The 19,422-nt window shown below is 38.9% G+C and overlaps 1 protein-coding gene across 11 annotated transcripts in view; it reads right to left on the reverse strand.

The window, feature by feature from the left end:
• Positions 1-2,763: 2,763 nt before the first annotated feature.
• The window catches only part of EYA1 (EYA transcriptional coactivator and phosphatase 1), an 83,796-nt gene continuing 67,137 nt past the window's right edge, over positions 2,764-19,422 (reverse strand). For all 11 annotated transcript variants that reach the window (XM_075085232.1, XM_075085221.1, XM_075085223.1 and 8 more), the window contains 6 exons: positions 15,875-15,933; positions 15,517-15,677; positions 15,193-15,307; positions 14,760-14,881; positions 12,679-12,779; positions 2,764-4,447 (listed from right to left, as the gene is read on the reverse strand). In XM_075085232.1, coding sequence (XP_074941333.1) covers positions 4,367-4,447; positions 12,679-12,779; positions 14,760-14,881; positions 15,193-15,307; positions 15,517-15,677; positions 15,875-15,933 — 639 coding nt within the window. In that variant the 3' untranslated portion in view covers positions 2,764-4,366. The remainder of the gene's footprint in view (positions 4,448-12,678; positions 12,780-14,759; positions 14,882-15,192; positions 15,308-15,516; positions 15,678-15,874; positions 15,934-19,422) is intronic.

Consider the following 19,422-nt stretch of genomic DNA (forward strand, 5'->3'; position numbering starts at 1 on the left):
CTACAGGCCTTCCAGGGTTCTGGAAGCAAATGTTTGGAGTTAAGCAACACTTGCAATTTCATGTTCTTGGTTTAAGACTAATCTGAGATCAGAAGCAAGGATGAAAGAGGATGTCTTTAAAACACTGTGATCATCCACCAGCCTAAACACAAAAACCTCCAAAATGTGTTCAATAGAACAGCCAGTGCATTTTCACGGGCAGTGCAGGAGCACACCTGAGCACTGCATTCAGTGAATCAAGGGGAGGAGATAGGTTTAAAGACGGCTTTTTAAAGTGTGGCCAGCTGGCAATGGGATTTCAGTCTCCAAAAGATCTCTATCCTAGTAATCACAAGAAACAGCAAACCTCAGAGGCTTTGTTTATCATTTGCAGAAGCTAACCGCAAAACCTCCTGGAGTTACAGCCACTACACTTGTTCCAGAGTTCTACTTTTTTGGAAGAATTTCTTCAATTTGTCTGTAACAGAGACACCTTCACTTTGACCCTTCTGAGGGTAAGCCATTTCCTAAGGGAAGACAATTTCTGGCACGTGGCGGCATAGTGGAACTGAGGCCATCACACATACTGTGACAGGACACCTTGCAACAAGCACTGCCAAAGAACAAGCTACACTGTAGCAAAACCCAAGTAATCATTTGTTGGAGGAAAGGTGAAAGTAAGGAAGATATAAGAAAGTAAAGGTGTTTAGCACATGGAAGTTGATAATACTACAGCTTAGTTTGTTGCCCATAACCTTTTATTCAGGTTATTTTCCTCTTCCACAGGACTGAGGGAGATGATAAAGGCTAGATACAGAAAGAATTCAAGGTACCTAAAGTGAGACTTCGGCAGACTCTACAATGAAACGATCGTCCTGTTCCTTACCTAAAATTATCAGATACTGCGGTTTGTAAAGTTAAGGGTAACTTGCATTTAGTTGTTTCACCTATTTACATATGCCCTGAATTGGTTTCTTGCTCACTCCCCGGGCCATCAGGGAGTTGGAAAGGAAATATTTCTTCTCCCAGATCTCCTAAGGATGTGACTTGCCAGGCACTTCCAGCACCTCAGACACAAGTAAGATCAAGTTGCTCAGAAAACATGGCAGACATCAGTTAATTCTACGCCATGCAGGGAATGGGTGAAATGCACTCCTTTTGGTCACTACTGTTATAATTGGACGATTAGTTCAAAAAGAAGTTATGCTGACTTAATCCCTTTCTCTCTGAGAAGACTAAAACCCATACTTGTCTAAGCCATGCCATTTTTCAGTTTGGGCACTGTCCATCTCTCCTTTTGAAGATGTACCACAACGTAGCAACAAAACTCATGTCTCACTAGACCAGAAAGTGAGCACAAGTGCCCACTAGCCTCCATTCAAGGCTCTGACTCATGGGTGAAGGAGCAAACAGATCTCTTCATCAGCCACTGCAAAACAACCATACACCGTTGATGGACACGTTTTCTTCTCCTGGCTGATCCTGCTTTTCCCTTCAGTGCAGCCACAGCCATACTCATGCTATGGCTTCTTTTCTGCAGTCTCTGGCTCAGCTAATCCCTTTGTGCAGGGTGGCACAGCAGTACCAGGAGGAGTGGAGGATATTTCTTGGGTAGATTAGTCTAAAAGTTGTTAATTAGGATAAACTTGTGGAAGGTGAGATGTGGGTTTGGGCATTCCCCTCCCTCTCCTTAGAAAAGTGAATTAAACCCACGCTCTGGACCAATACTTCATGGGTCTACAATAAAGTGTCTGCTGTAAAATAGTGGGCATCGCCACTCTCCCCCTGATTTAGAGGGTGCCCCTGCTCTGTGCTTGCAAAAGATAAATACCAGTCCTGAATTCCCAGAGACATTCAGGCCTGTAGATCCTCTGAGGATGGAAGACTTGCTGTAGCCCTGAGTGAGATATCTGAACAATAGGACTCATCCATTCAGCACATGGATTGCTTCAGATGACATTCAGAGGCACTGCAGCAGCTAACGTTGAGTGACTTAGGCACACATTTCCAGTACACCATGAACCGAGTCCCTCTTCTGCACTGACCTTCTCTAGCTTCTTCCATATGAAAAACAACTGCTGCCCATCTAACTGAGCCTTTTGTATACCAGATGCAAATATTTTTTATCCTATTTAATGTCTCAGCTGGGCACAAGCAGGTGAACAACTTCTGCCTTGTGACAGCAAAGAGATGAGAGATCTCTCCTCGTTCCCAAGCTAGAGGGCAGAAATGTCATAGACTTGCATACAAAACAATTGTTTAATACGTTCACAAATCAATTTTATTAATTTAAAACAAAATTAATGAAGAAAAATTCTGTACACAATAGTGGACACAACACACTTTTTGTACAATAAGGCCCAGATAAATGGTTTGGTTTTTTTAGTCTGCGAGTGACTAAAAATTGGAAAAAGCCAAAAAAAAAAAAAAAAAAAAAAAGACAACCAACCCCCCATCACTGTCTACTTTGCTTGAGGAAAAAAAAAAGGCTAATTATAGTCTCGATTCTAAAAACTACCCACAATGTGCTTTATGTATGTATGTGAGTGAGCGCTGGGTGAATTCCAGCACTCATACTGGATAAAGTAAAGCACATGCACAAGTCTTGGTAGGATAAAAACCCCTGTTGGTAAAAAAGCAATCCACAAACATTGAATTCTAGCAGCAATATGATTCCTCCAGTAGAGAAAGGTGTTGTGTAGCTACATTGGTGCTTTGTAGCTTTGCAGGTAGCTCTTTCAGGGCTGGTGTTTTTAGCAAAAGAAAACAAGAAGAAAAGCTGGAGAATGAACCAAAAAAGCTGAGGCTTCTTTTTAATGAAGAGATTTAAATTGGGTAAAGGGAATTGGTACAATTCAAGCCGAAAAGTCAGACTAACAGTTTATCTGACCAAGTAGCTCATGGCCTTCAGGATTAGAAAAGTCACAAGTCACAGACAGACACAGTCTAGGTTTGTCCTGTAAATGGGTATAGACAAAAGCAAATTTTAACTCCTTGGCGGTAACTATTTCAGTATTTCCATTGCCGGCAATGGATGTTATATCTTAGGAAAATCTGACTCCTGGTGGAAGAGGATTAAAAACCTTAAATGTATATGACTATTCTTGTTCAATTTCTCCAAAATATTCCCATTACTGATTTCTAAAAATAACAATGATGATAATTTCCTTCATTTTTGGATGACACAGAAACCTTTTGGTACCAAGATTCCAGTTTAAGTTATGTCTTAAAATATATTTGTGTTGTCTCTCTATTTCTTTATGGAATGAATCTGCTAATTCATTTTTTCAATACTTTAGAAAAGGGTTAATATGTTAAATTTAAAAAAGGAAACAGAAGACAGCAAAGGACTCCTCTTCAGTTGTGTTTTATCTATATTTCTTTCATGCGGGGAAAGAAATCAATCTTTTCATACTCAGAGTAGGTGAGAGAAGAAAAAGGTAGAGAAACAGCTGAGAAGAACACAACCCAATTCTTATTGACACTTGACATCCATGCTTTTGGTCTTGACAAATTTATCTAAAAAAATCCGTTATCTACATATTTATATCCAACGCATTGATAAGGCACTGCACAACAGTTTGTGCACACATGGCCTCATTCTTCACCAACAAGGCATTACTATCTTTCAATAGCATTTACCTTAACAATATGTAAAAGAATCATTCATTATTACAAATTTACACAAAAAATTCTTCCTGTACATGATTGTCTCAGTGATGTACCTATTAGTTTAAATTAGACATATTTTAAACTACTCTGTAATGTGCTAAAATCAAAAGTAGTTGCTGTACCATAAGGCAAAGGCTTATAATAGCCTTTAATCCTATTATACATATCCTCAGTTATATGATGTCAAAATATAGTCTGTTCATAAATAAGTAAAGATGTACAGAGTACCCTGGGCATGAGAAACCAAAAAGTAAACCTTCTTTACAAGAAAATTACTCCACTGGTATTTTGAAAAATCTCAGTCTTCATTGTGCAATCAAGTTTGCTGTGTTGAAGAAACGGTGTGTGTCACTTTGAAGAGTCTAAAAACTACAAAGCATTTGCAGGTCCTTTTTTTTTCTTCACAGGTATGAACCTTTTAATCTCTTTTTTTTTTCCTTCTCTATTTCTTTTTGGTAGCAAATACGGTAAAGATGAGTTGTTCAAACATTTGCATGGCTTATTTTTGTTGGACTCACAGTACCAGAGTCAACAGCTGTTCTGAAGAAAAAGACATGCTCCTCCGTTTACTGAAAGGGCAAGGGTTAAGACCAATTGCAGCTGTACGTCAACATGTTGAAATCACAAAGTTCTGTAGTCCAATGCTGACACAAGACACAGGCATCCCGTCCACGGGCAGAAGGAGGCTCTGGGGTTTCAAAGTGCTGCTGAGCTGCTACAAGTACTCCAGTTCCAAGGCATGGTGAAGGGCCATAAGGTCAGAGTGGCTTGAGATCCTCCAAAATGGCATAGCATGCTGTGAACAGCACAGACAACATGTAAAAATAACCCCAAGCATTCTGGTATTTAGACCCACCCATTGTCTTTCGCAAGGATAAGGGAACACTGCGAGGAGAGAAAAAGAGCTCTCAAAACCTCGAGCCCTTCACGTTTATCTCTGGTTTCTCTGACCCACCCCCTCAGCATAAATTCTCAGTAATAGCAAATCTATTTACCAACAGGAACAATAGCAAACATGTCAGAAGATCATAAGAAAGGGAGGGGTTTCTCATGTCTTTATAAGAAAAACAGATTTCAGCACACTGCAAAAGAACATATTTCTAGAAAAAAAAAAAAAAGAAAAATAACCTATATATTAAGCATGTGCGTTGTTTGAGGAAGGGAACAGAACTTGATTAAAAAACAAAAAATAGAGGAAGTGAAAATATTATTTAGTATCAAAATGTGTTTGTTCCTTGTGGAACTATCCCTGGCAGGTGAGTTAAGAACATAGCCATGGTGATTCAGAATAGCTCATGTGTTGCTCACATCACTCTGAAAGGAATTTTGTCCCAGTGGTTTGTATAACAACATCATTGCTTAGCACTAATCTTTAAAATTATTTTCCATATGGGACAATTTTAAAATAAATACATATTTTTTTCCTATTAGCTGTAATAAAATCTGTCTGGAGCACAAATACATTTGCAAAGAACCTGAATAAACCGAAAACATAAATAGCAGGAAAAAGCACATATTACCTCATCCGTGAAGGGTAAAAATCTGATTAAGAACTATCTTTATACTCTAAATCAGGGATTATAGTGTCAGCAAGAACTCTTGCATAAATAAAAAAAAGATAACCATCAGCTTTCATCAGGAAAATATTCTATAAAACCCATGGGAAAACAATTTCAATTCAATGATGTTCTGAAGGCTAACATGATCATGTTCACCTTTTCACTGGGTCAGCTTGTGTCCTGTCATCTTTGGGGGGCAAACCACAAGCAATTTACTGTCATAATAGCTTCTGAGTTCCCCAAGCATTTTATTGACAGCTTCTCAGAGAGTCTTTCTTCATCCTCCTTCAGCACTTCCTGAGTAAATTCCTAATTCTACTGAAATCAGTGGCAAAACTCCATCTCTCCTGATTATCGCTTCTATGCTTACCTCCTTTTTTCATTCAGGCTTTCTCCTCAAATTTCAAGTTATAGAACTTTTTTAAAAACAATGTGAAACTCTCTGTTTCCAGCTGCATGTTTACTGTAAGCCCTGTAATTTTACCTTATACCTATTTCAGAAGCAAACATCTTAGCACAGAGCCTATCATAAATTTGACTTTAGAAGCTCAGGTAAACATCTGTCTGTCAGTGTATAAATAATTATTATTTTTAGAAGAATGCTGCTTCAATCCAGATAATGCTGAGATGATGAATTGGGTTGGATTTATAGAATAAAGCAGAGATTTTAAAAAGTCTCTCTGAAGTCAAATGGCAACTGTTAAGGAACAATCAAGTGTTGCTCTTGCAAAAGCCAGAGAAGATAATACTTAAGTAATTAATATTAATAAGCAAGACTAAAGAAGCATACATGATCAGCAAGGGAGTGCTGTAAGGAGCCTGGAAAATGCACGCCCAATGAAGGACAAGTGTTAGCAGGTAGACTTGCACAATTAGAAGGACTGCAGAGTGAAAGAGGTGGTGCTGAGCACCCAGTGCCTGTGTTTCAGGATTTTCACTTCAGAATAGCTCTAGTCTGTAATCATGGAAAAAGTGCCCATTAGCATTTGGAGGGCATTTGGTGAGCACCTGGACGATATATTGTTTAGTTCTATCCAAAAGAAATCTGTTGGGTTTGGTGTCCCCCCACCACCCCCAGAACCAGTCCAGGATGTTAATCAAATCATAGTGAGGGGGAATGACTGGAAGGTCTGCTTCGATATGACACTCCTGTAATATGGATGCATCAACAGATGCCCACATTCAGAGTATGCCTAGCTTACAGAGCAAAGGCATTTCTTCAGGAGGAAAATAAAATGACCCTCAAGGAAGCACCACTGGAAGAGTTTCTGTTCTACTTCACTTTACTCTAGGTTGTACAAAGCCTTGAGAAACAGCTGACTAAACCTCAGCTTGAAGACGAATGCATGAGCGATAGCTGCTTATGGAGAGAACAAAACAAACAAAATAATTCAGAGACAATTGAGATGGTGTTGGAAAAAACACTTATGATATTTCCAAAAGACTTTTACAGATTAATCCTTTCTTTAAGAAGGAAGTGTTAAACACTATGACACTTACTATTCCTACATCTTCAATCAAGACTTCCATGGTACTGTGCGTACACTCCACCAGCAACAGAAACTAGGTGCAATTAGCTCCCAGAGTCTCCATGTCTTCCCTATTACGTTATACAGATAGTCTATCCTGTGCGCTCTGTCAGGTCAGACATTGCTGCGTTCCAACTCAAATCTTTCCCGAAGATTAATTTCTTCCACCATGTTCAGGAAATGAACCAGCAAGAGCAAAACAAAATAAAAATTCCTAACCATGCTGTTCTGCAGGCTCACCAAAAGCTTCTGTGCACCTATCTCTTATTTAGGCTGCAGATCTTCCTGGCAGAATTTATAACATCTGACAGGGTATTATATCAAGGACAAACGGGCACAGGTTTGTGCTTGCAGCAGGTCCGTGCAATGTTTGACAGCTGCCTGTGCTTGGCTGGTGGTGCTCAGCTGTGCTGCCTCTCTTTCTTGGGCAGCTGCAGTTTCCCTCTTCTCTCACAAGCCCCCTGCCAGGTAAGACATACCTGCTCTCCCTGCCAGCCAGCCATAGTTCCCCCAGGCCAGCCAGGTATAGCTCCCTGCTTCTCTTAGTCAGCTTGGCACCAACTCTGCCTCAATGACTGGGTCGGGGGGTGTAAATAGCATACCTAAGATGTGGTGTGGTGAAGAGTTTGGTGGACACCTGCCTTTGTGTAGTGTCTCTGCAGAAGCCAAGAGTCAATGACATGGATTCCCTCCAAGGTCATATAGCAAACTAATGAATAGGGAGAGTTGGAGTAATAAATTCTTGGCTTCCAGCTCCTACTTCATGCAGCTCCAGCATTATACTGCTTCCCTAGTAACAACCTCAGCATCACACAGCGTACACACACCAGGCAGCTAGGGCAGTTAAAGATCCTGATTGATTTAACAGAAGGTTCAGCTTCTGCTAAATCAAATCACAGTGATTCTTGCTGGATGCCCATATGCAATATCCAGTTTTGGATTACCCTCAGCTGTTTATGGTCAGATTTTAAACCAAAACTTTAAGTGGTCATTACTTTGGCTATATCTTTCTATTTCAAATTCATTTAACTGCCCTCTGCTTTATTTATGTCTGTCTGTGAAAGGAGCATATCTCCATTTACTCCACGTAGTTACATGAGTGAGGTGTGGAATGATTCTGGAGAGTACCATGAAAATAAAGAGGTTGTGTAAACCTCAGGATTATAATTATTTTCAGTCCTCCTGCATACAGGTCAAAAGACCAGCAGCACACTCCCAAGAAATAAAGCATGCCAGGAACGCAGCGGCTGCACGGGACTGGAATCTGCACGGGCGCTCTCTGCACGGCCGAATGCGGCTGATTCAGATCTCTATCAGTCTGACCCTATGGCACAGCCTTCACACCTAAGAGGAGGGGAAACAAACCTGATACAGATCTAAAAATATATCTCTATATATATGTTTGTGTATGCATATCCAGTCTCACACACATATGTGTCCATATATATGTGTGTGCATTCACAGGGCATACACAGTTAACTTCCACCTTATCTGGGAAAACAAATGATTGTACAAAACTAAAACTTCTAAAGTAATGAAATTATCATACAAAACCTTACAAATTATCCTGTATTAACATGCCCCATTTATCCATGGCTATTCAGACCTGTGAAAAGTGGCAACACACCCATGGGACAGAAGTACATTTTTTTTCTTACCAACTGACCGGGCAAGAGTCTCTTTGTCTATTTATTTACTGAATATCGCCTTTAGAAAGCCATCCCTACCAACACTTAGCACACATGTCATGTACAACACATGTCTTCTATTCTGAGCACTGAAAATTGCTAATATCTCATTTGCTGCTGTGGGTGAATGGATGACAAATGCTAACTGCTAATAAATAGGCAGTGTAACTGGATGCATTAGTATCTAATGAAACTATAAGAAAGCTTTTCTTATTGCATATTGGAGGAATATGCATCTAGACTGGAAGTATAACAATGATCTTGTGTACTATTTCAATGTCTTCTATGTAAACATGAAGCTTTTGTCTTTTAAAAAACATTAATTATTTTGTAGATGATACTTGGTAATAAATACATTTATGAACTTTTTAATGACTTAATTTTGAGGACATTTTGAAATGAACTATGGTGGCAAAAGTGTGATTTTGGTTTTGGTGTAGAAAGCATGAAAATTGAAATTATTAATTTAGTAAATCTGATAATTATAACATTATTAAATGACCTCAAGTATTAAGGTATTTAATTTCTGAAATAGAAACAATATTATTTTTCAGCAGATATTTACTAAAAGAACAAAACTTCCAACTATTTTAGACAACAAAATAAAGTGTTTCTATTAATACACGTGCAAAACAAAGCCATTTTTTGACAGCAACGCTGAAAAGTACAGACTACCCTCTTTCCCTTAAATGAATACATATTTATGCAAAAACCTTACTCCTGAGGTCTGTGTCGGATTTGAATAGAAAATCTACCAGTTACTGTCATCTTTCACAGTATTTTTGTTGTGTTCCTGCCAGATTTGCTAAGCGGTTGTCTTTACTTCCTACCCTGAACCTGACCAGCACAGTGTGACTGTGAGCTTAAAAGCAGTGGCATATTGGATACCCATTTATATTCTATTTATTGCTCCACAAAGATTTATGATTTTTCCTCCCAATTTCCCTCTGAGGCAGCATGACCATTTTGGAAACAAAGGGAGAAGCCGATTTGCCCAGGCTCTCCCGAATCACCTGATGTAAAATCCAGCTCCTCAGTGCAGAAAGTCTCCTCCTTTGTCTCCTCTTGCAAACTAGAAATCTTTTGGAGGATCCTCCTAGGTAGAAAAACTCAGGAATTGGGGTTTTTTCTGCCTTATGAGTATTTCCCGATTATGTCTCCAAAGGGAAAGGCAAAAGATGAGCTCAAACAAAACAAAACAAAGCAAAGCAAAGCAAAGCAAAACAAAAACCAAAACGCAAAACAAAACAAAACAAAGCAAAACAAAATGCCAAGACAATGGAGTCTCTGGCAGAAAACCCCAGGAACTTGTTCTGCGAATAGCTACGTCAGGGCAGTGGCACTCAGAGACGGTGGCTCTGATCCATGCAGCACCCGCACCGATGCCGGCAGCCGTCCTGAGCACCCCTCAGCTCTCGTACCCGTTCCTCTCTCCCCTCCTCTCCCTCTTTTCCTGCGTAAGCTGATCGGAAGGTAGCAACCTCCACGTAAACCCTGGCGTTACAGCCACCCTGGCTGTGTGCGGAACTGATCCAGAAGGGTATGATTATTCCTCAGTCTGCAATGCAAACGTCCCGAGCATTTTAATTGTCTTATAAAATATTTTGCTGGAAGTGACAGCTAAACGAACGCGTTGATACCATGGCTTGTCCCGTGCTACGTGAAACTTAAGAGCGTGCGGTTTCCTCAGTGTATTGTATTTATTTTTGTCAATCAAAAGAGGCATTTCATGACAAAACAGTCTACCCTAAAAATGTTTCTCGAAAGAGCAATGATCTTTTAAATGGTATTAAAAAGTTTCTACTACTGAATTTTTACAATAATGACAATAATAAAAAATTTTAAATGTGTCCTTTATTTTTCCTGTTGTTGTATTGACTCAGGGTTTTCTGTGAATGAAGGACATGAATGAAAATCTTGTCTTATGATGAAGCATTTGATAAATTATTGGTAAATTACTTTTAATAACAAACCTTAACTTTCTTACATCATAAGCTGGAAGTTCAGCTCTTTTAATGAAATGAACACAGAATAAAAAAGTATCTCAAATTAAATAGGTTTGAACCTATATGCTTACTTAAAAAATACTCATTACAGTTTACATGTACTCAGTGAAGTGCTATTTAAATACTGTGTACTGTTTACGCTGTAAGTAGTGTGAAGAAATGCACATATACTAAGGGCTTCACCATAGGCCAAACCCTTTCAGCAAAGTGCTGTGCGAAGGGATAACACAAAAGCTGTTGCTGCCATGAGAATATCACAAAACCCAACATGCTGATGGGCAGGAAGGTAGGAAGGAACCAGCTAGCAAGGTTCAGAGGATAAGCAAAGGAATGGGGTACATCATGGGACAGTTACGCCACTTTGGACTGATGGCCTTTGGGTGTTTTTGTGGGGGTAAATCTTCTGTTTTGTTTGCACAATCTCCAGAGAAAGTCTAGGCCTTTACTGTTTTCTAGTACAGCGATAGCATTTATTCCTTAGACAAGGCATATGTCTTTAAACTAGGGTACATTCCCATGCACACTCCTCCTAATAAATGTAAAAACAACCTGAGGATAACCAAAACCTCATCACCTGAGTTGGGAGCAGCTCCTCGTACCACAGGTATTGTTTGGTTCTTGCTCTTGCAGTATGCAAGGGCCAAAACTTAAGAAGGAAATCCTGTTTTCACAGTGTGAAACATTGACTTCTTTTTCAGTGGAGTAAGAAGCAGGACAAGAATCACAGAAGCATTTTCCTTAATCAAATTAATTGTTTCTGCAGAAAGGCAGGGCTGCTGGTCTACTTATTGACTCCTCTGGCATTGCTGCAGCAGATAATTTAATCCAGAGCATCTAACATGCTTTAAGTCTGAAAATTCCTTCCACCGAGAAAGAATACACAGAAGTAACGGCACAAAGGAACTTTCTATACTGCTACTCCTCTTAGTGACTGGAAAGGCTTTTTCTTATGCTTTTCTGAATCATGTTTCCTGTTCAAAAAAGCCTTGAATTAGATAATGTTACCAAAAGGACTACTCCTGCCATTACCATATACAACACTATTTCACCGAGCAACAGAAAAGGAACAAAGAGAAGAATTTTTTTTCCCCCTGATCTTAAATGCAGCTTTTAAAATGTAATCATTTACAGCGGGAAAACATTTCTCCGCAAAGATGAAAGGCATTTCTGAAGGAGAAAGGAGCAAACTGTTCCCGTCAGCCCGCCAAAGGGATATATGAAACTGAGACTCTGCAAAGTGCTGGGACAAGCCGGGAACCTACCCGCAATGCTTCAGGGGCACAAACCCGAGATTTCACAAAGCAAAACCAGTCAACAGTTGTTAAAACGCCACGCGGACTAATTAGTTTCACTTCTCCAATTTAGAAAGTTCCAGTGGAAACAGATATAGAAGTACCACAAAGAGTTTTTTTGGTTAAAAAGCAGCTGCATAAAAGCAGTTTACCTGTAAAAGGAAGCAAGAACAGAAATGCCAATTTTCCTACTCTTCCTCCTATTGTTTAAATAGCCAATGCTATGCCTCATTGCTCCAAGCGAAGATTCTGTATCTGCCATACTTTGGTAGAACAGCAAGGCTAGGAATACTGCCCATTATTTGTCAGTGGGAAGTATTGCTTTTTATGGAGCTTACACCACACTGGGGGAAAAAAAAGTGAATTTTTCCCTTCTTCCCAAAGGAATGCAAAAAATAATAAAGACATAGTCAAATAGTATCCTCTGCTCAGTTAACGGAGGTTATGAATGCAGGACAAGCCACAAGTAGTTACCTGAATGCAAGATCCAAATTATGGACACAAAAGAAAAATGAAATTTATGTATACCTACTCCATTCCTACATACCTTTTCAAGGTGTGACATAGACATATTTCATATAGTCAAACAGTACACTGCCTTTGATCAGCAAGAATTGCTATTTTTTGCTTGTATTCATAACATCCTATGTGGTATTTTGGAATGCCAATGAAAACAGAACTATTAGTTCTTGGCACAAAAACTGGGGTCCATTTTCTGGCTCCTTTTTGAAATACATTAAACATACATAGCTAGCTTAATATGTCTCTTGGAGAACAGCAGGGTACATTATTATCTACAGTTTAACGCAGTTTCCTAATAGATATGGTCAAAACATATTTCATAAAGCAAAGATAAAAACCCCAAATGTTAATGCACGGTCTCCCATGTTGAAGAAAAGACAATTTTGCTTTACGACTCTTGAAATAAACCTGCACTGAAAAAGGGCCATTACCTTTTTTGCGCCTTGTTCTTCTTCGACACCATCCCCTATAACAACATAAACTACTTTTCTTCCAAATCTTTGAATTATTCGCTCAAAACAACTTTCCTTTCCTGAAAGAAAAAGATCAGACTATTCAGGCTAGGTGGTGATGGAATGATATCAAATAAATCACTTTTTAGCCTGGATCTCCCCAACACTTTGAATACATAATTAGAGCTACTGGGAGAGAGGAGCTTTCCTGCAGGATGGTGTATTAAGGCCAACTGCAGCTTTACTCTTGCCACAGCAGCTGACAGACAACTTAAAATCTGCTCCATGACGTCCTTTAGTACACACACCATGGTAGACATAGCAGACCAGAGGTCCGCAATACCACCTCTCTTGTCTCCTTCCCTAATCTGAGACAGGCTTTGGGAGGAATTTCCCTATTAGGAGAATTGTCTAGTGGCTGTTTACAGACAGTATCCTGAACTGAGCAAACTGACTGAATCTGAGTTGAAATTCTAGCTTTTTCTCCACAACCTGTGACAAGATTAATCACATCTCCTGAAACAGTAGTATCCTGACTTAGAAGATCACCCAAAAGATTTAGATTTAAATGCCTGTAATCCAATACATGGGCAAGGTCCTTGATCCTGTACTGGGATCCATTAACGTGACTCCTTACTTCACTGCACAGACCTAGGGACATGATCCCAGTGCTCCAGTCCTACATGTAGGTACTGAAACTGGGAAGCTTCAGGTACTGGTACGGGGAAGCCAGAAAAAATGCTTAGAGTTGATTTTTCTCAGATGTCCCCATTCTGAAAGATCACTTCAGTCTGGTCATGGTACGTGCTTACCTGTGTGTCTACAGCAACCGACAGGAAAAATCATGTTTTTCAAAATACTTATTTCAGCTACAGAACAATACCACCGTAAAAGCAAACAGGTTGGAAATTAAAAAAAGGTTTTTAGCCAGCAGAGGAGCCAAACTACTCAGTGACACCTTTTAACAGGAGCACCAGGCATAAGAAACCTCCAACACTACAGTAGGTTGAAACGGTGCTTGAAGAACATGAATCGTGTCATGTTACAAAAATCTCATAATTTCCTGTGACAGTCAGTGACTGAATGTAGTTTTCCAAAAATACGTCTGTCCTGTGTACATGAAGTCACAAGTGAATATTTATAAAATGTTTTAATTTAAATGTGTATTTAAAGTATTATATTCAAAGTTTTAATTTACTTTAAAGTTTTGACAGATTATACCATAACATTTCTATCCAGAAAAAAGTTTTAAATCTTTTATGGCAATGCTTTCAAATTTCTACATAAAACTGTCAACAAAGTTATGTTTTTAAAAACAAAACCAAACAACCCACCATTCTTTCTTGGCCATTTGAGCTTCCTGTATTATAGATACTTAAGAACACATGAAAAATGTTTTCATGTAGCCCACAATTTTGAGGGAATCTGAGACAGAACAGATATGTCATAATCATGTTAAAAACTACAAGCACCATTGCCATCTGGTCCTATGTACTTCTACATGCTCAGAATAACATCTTTTATATTGAGCCAGAAAACAAATAAACATTTGCCCGGCTGAAGCTTATTACAGTCAGTATGAACGAACTTAAATAATTACATTCTGCAGCAAAACATTCTTGCTTCTGGTAAATTGTTTACCAAAATTTGCTCCAGAGCCCGTGAAAACAAATGGTGCCAGGGCTTACCTTTACAGAATTTCTTCTGCTAATCTGGGGAGACTTCAGCATTCTGCACTCACAACCTACTAAAAAGCCTTCTCAGCTGCTACACAGACTCACAGTTTTGAGAAATGATGACAAAAAAGCAATGATATTTCCTCCCAACAGAGGCTGCAGCAGTGTTAATAGAGCTATAGGAAGCTTTCTGTGCTGGACCATGACAAACATTTGCAAAGCACTCCTAGAATGCTTTAGCATGAAAAGTGTTTAATGAGATCAGGTATTACTAATCTCTATATTTGCAAAGTGAATGCATGTAAGAAATAAATATAGACCACAATATCTTTTTATTTATAATTACAGCTTCAAATGTATCATAACCTTATAAAAATAGCTCACCTATTTTAGTTGCACTGTAAATATTCTCTATGGGAAATACAACCCCTAGTCCATACAACAAGACTTTTGCCAGAGCTGGAATTAGCTGAGTAGTTGTTACGAGAATGTTCACACAGTTTGTCCTATGGGAAAGAAAATGCAAACTTCACTTTTTGAACAAAACAAAACAAGGAAAACCTTATCCCTCCCATCAGAACCCCTCACCATTATTATTGCCACTTACAAAGAAAGGGGTTTTCTTCCACCTTACAGGAGAGCAAGGTAGAGAGTGGCATGGTCAGACCAGAACAAGGAATGAGAAGAAGGTCCTCCAGGTTCAGCATTTTGCCCATCAGACCACGCAGACTCTTTTAGATCATCAGCATAAGTTCACAAAAGATCTTCTAGATCATCAGGTAAAGTTTCCTAACTACCCCGTACTCTTTGTACTCACCTCGAATGAATAAGGGTGAGTGCTTTCAGTGCAAGTGTTAACCAAGAATCCGTCAAAGCTTCAATTTCTGCTCTTAGTTGTAACCAAGCCTCTCTTTTTGCTGGACCAAGAAGACCTGTGGAGTAGATAAGGGTATGTCTGCACTGAAATTAAGTAACGTTTTGTCATTTTCCTTTGCTTTCGTTAGCTTGAAGACAATTTTCCACACACTGCAAACTAAACAGCTCACTAAACGCTACCATGTTAAAAAAGGAACAGAAACCAAAAGTTCTTCCTTTTTAGTACTTCTCATCTAGATTTTTTATATACTGCAGAGTCACTTGCCTCCGACATTATTTTTGTAGGTATTGTATATTTCTTTTACTCGTCTGTAGCGGAAAGCCAATTTTCGCATCCAGTCCACTCCTCCGCGCACCCCCGTCGCGAGGCACAAATTCGCACTGGTGGCAGCCGCAGGAAAGCCGTCTGTTCCGAAGTTATAGGTGCTAGTCAGAGATAAGAAAACCCCCAGATTAACAAAAGGCAACAGGCTAAATTCAACCAGCAGCTACTCACTTTGCTGAGTTGCAAAGGCTAAGACAGCTAAGAAGACAGACGGCTACTGTAAGTGTTACAGCAGTTCATTGCTTTCCCAGGACGGAACTTGCAAAGCAACGTATTATCTTGTTCAGTTCTCTTGTACCTTAAATCTTGACCGTTGTCGTCTGAAGACACGTCGTCAATGTGAACCTGGTCGCATTCCTAAGGCGACAGAAAGACTTTATAATTTTCTTGATCTCACAAATCTCAAAAATAAAGCTGTAAAAAACTATGAACAATCTACTCATCAGGGATATTTTTAATTGTGGAAATCAGTAGATGGCAGTCTTGTTAAAACAACTATTTTACCTATTCCTTGTGTTCATTTCTTAGAATAAATGCACACCATCATTAGCTACTACTGTTAAATAGCTTTCCAAAAACACATTTTTGTGTTTAGAAAGGAAAGTGGTTAAAAACAATTAGCATATGTGTTCCATAAACGTTCTTGTAGCCTTTCAGGTACCTTAAAACATCATGCTGCTCAAAGCTGATTCAGTCAGTGCATAAGTGTAACTGAAACCAGACATTTTGGTAAATGTAACATATTAGAAAAATTAAACCTGATGCTAACCGCCAATGAAATTATGACCTCTGATTGCTGTTGAGCCACACACCAACACAGCCTGAGGCCAGTGTTTCAGAGGAGCACAGACGAAAAATCTGTTCCTAGTTTGCCATTCATTTGAGAGTTGTGAGTTTCCTTCTCTCCGTTTGGTCTTAGTGCATGAAAGCAGCATGCAAAGATGAAGAAAATCTGAACAGAAATAGCCAAATCAAACCATCTTTCTTCAGCGACTTGTATGCAAACTAATGTGGCACATTCATAATTAGCTTTGTGCATCACTAAATTAAAAATCGTAATGCATATTGTTTATCCACCAAGAAAATATTAGAACATTACTATTAACAATTTAACTTCTGGCAGGAAAACAAATAAACCTCCTGCACTCTAGATCAATCTCAATTCAATGCTTGAAACAATAATGGATTTCAATTATTTTAATAATTTCCTCTTCCCTCTTAATGTGAAGTCCTATAACAATCATGATCTATTTTAAACATTAAAATACAGCAATCCTTTATTTTTGTGTTACTGCTTTCCTCTGAACAAATTTTTCTCTCTCCATGGATTTGTGAGGAAGGGAGGGAAGATAGAAGTGGAAAGAAACTCAAACCAGCTGTTCCCTAACAGAATTAAAATCATGACCCTCAACCCTTTTTCTAAAACATCTATTTTCCAGCCAACCCTCTCCCAGCAAGCAGCAAGCTCCAAGGAGGAAAAGACTTTGACCCTGTAACCTTCTCCTCCTCTCCTGAGGTCAACAACTTCAGATAAGAAAAAAGCTGAAGAAGGCTATTTGGCCTCACATGATGGCTGTGGATTCTAGATTTTTAAAAACATAGGTCTATGAAAAATACCTCAGAAACTTTTCAAATGCTTTGAAGAACACGGTGTGGTCTTTTGCACTTGTACACCATATACTTATTCTTACTGTAATACATTTTCTTTTGTATTTTAGGCATAGGTAGCTTGTGCTAGAGAGAGAGGCAAGAGCAACAACAAGCACAGGAAAGACAATACTACATTTGCTCATATTTAACCACCATACAGTGAATTTCCTCCTCAGGCAGACAAAATGTATTAGATGTACAGACACAGCTGAAACTACAAGTGTGAACATATGTTGCCAGGCTTTGAAAATCAGCTTGGCTAAAAAAAAGCCGGAAGCTTCTCCAGCAAGTTATCAATTTCACAGAAATTAAGGGGTTTTTTTTTGTTTAAAACTGAAAGGAACAGTCCATCCAAATGTCTACAAAGTTAACAATTCAAATATGAGCTGACTGTTAGCTAATGAGGGGACACCTTCCTGAATCCACAAGTTTCCCATTGTAGTTACTCCTCCACTGCTCAGTGACTTCTCAAAGTCTCCATGGACAGAAAGCATAAGCTTAAGTTGTCAATGTGGCAGTGAAAATTATCAAGCCAATAGCTTCCTCCTCTGGCTTGGAAACTATGAATGACAACTGGAACAAGCTGCTGGAGAAGAGGATTCAAAATAGAAATCTGGGGAAAAGAAACAATTTTTTAGTAACCACAAAACTATAGGAAGGGGTAGAAGATCAGCTTCTCACAGCAGCAGCTGAAGGAAGGAATAACTCAAAAGACGTCCAAATTCAGCTCTCTCAAGCAAAAGATAGAGGCAGAAAAGACACCACATCTTAGATCCCACAGTTAGAGAGGACATGAGGAGCTAGAATTTTAATTTACGTTGCATGGTCTTGGGACCGTCACAAGCCCTGGAACATCACAGACATTCTCCCCTTTTGTCTAACCATCTGCTGCAGGTAGAAAGTGAGAACTGAAATGATACATTAGAAATAGAAATCGTGGTATTGAAAGAAAGGGATTTTTGCAGAGAAAAACCCAGAAAAAGAAATCAGATACTAAAAATTGGTGAGGTAAAGGTACAGAAATAGTGTCAAGAAAGTAAGCAAAGTGAACAAAAGGTCACAAACATCACAGATTTCAGGTGAAATAGTAATATAATAGAAAGAGATAGTGTCCTCTTTTGTCAGGAATAAAAGAAGAAAAAAGTAAAGTCAGGAAGGGACTGAAGCAAAATTAAAGCACGAGAGATACATGTTATAATTTGGAAAGGATTAAAGAGCAATGTGATTGACACTACGTTACAAGTAAAGGAAGGTCACAAACAGTGCACGACTGTTTTGTTCCTGTTGAGTGGCAGGACACAGCTTTGAGGCTAAATGCGAGCTTTGAGTGCCAGGTATTTTTTCATGCTGTCTAGCTGACTCTGACTTTGGGCTAATGAGTGATGGGTGCATTTTTCAACCCCTGAACACAGGGAGGGAAAACACTCATTTAGCAATTGCTCTTTTAGCAGTAAAGTTATTTAGGAATACCTCTTCAAAGCAGCCAATTAGCTGCCCACCACTAATTGACCTGGTCCAGCCTTCGTTTAGAACACCTTGCATTTGTTTTCACCTGCTTGCTTTGTGTGGAGTATTTTGTTTGTGAGCAAAGACTACCTGAGACACTGCTCAGTCCCCTGATGAGTTATAAGCAAGCACCCACACATTGAACATTTTAAAATAGCAGATTACTCAATATGCACCATAATCTGGGATACACTAAAATGAAGTTTGACACTGACCAACAAATAAATATGCACTTCCAACCAGTACATTTTTGCAAAGATGTATTTTAATAAAAATACAAAGACTCATAAAATCCTCGAGTATTTCCCAAAAAAACTTCTGTAACAGGAGCCAACTTAGGGTTAAACAGCCATTCAGAAAAAAAAAAACCAAACTCTGGTTTGTTTGCAGGGTTTACCATTTCAAACTTTTACAGATATATTTGACACTTTTGTAAAATTTTCATAGGAAATACAGTACCAGTATTCTCCCTCTAATTGCTCTAGCGAAGTGATATCTGAAATTAATATTGAAAGCCCCTGTAGAAACACTATAAATACATGTTATTTATGCAGATGTATTTTATTATAATAGAATCAGTTTAGCAGTCAGCTCCAAAGCAGAACATTAAAATTGTTGGATTCTCTTTTAAAATAGGCTGAATTGGCAAGTAAGGAGCAAAATATCCTGTGGCTTATGTATAAAGATTAT

Source organism: Phalacrocorax aristotelis, chromosome 2, assembly GCF_949628215.1.
Source record: "Phalacrocorax aristotelis chromosome 2, bGulAri2.1, whole genome shotgun sequence".
In the NCBI taxonomy this organism is placed as follows: domain Eukaryota; kingdom Metazoa; phylum Chordata; class Aves; order Suliformes; family Phalacrocoracidae; genus Phalacrocorax; species Phalacrocorax aristotelis.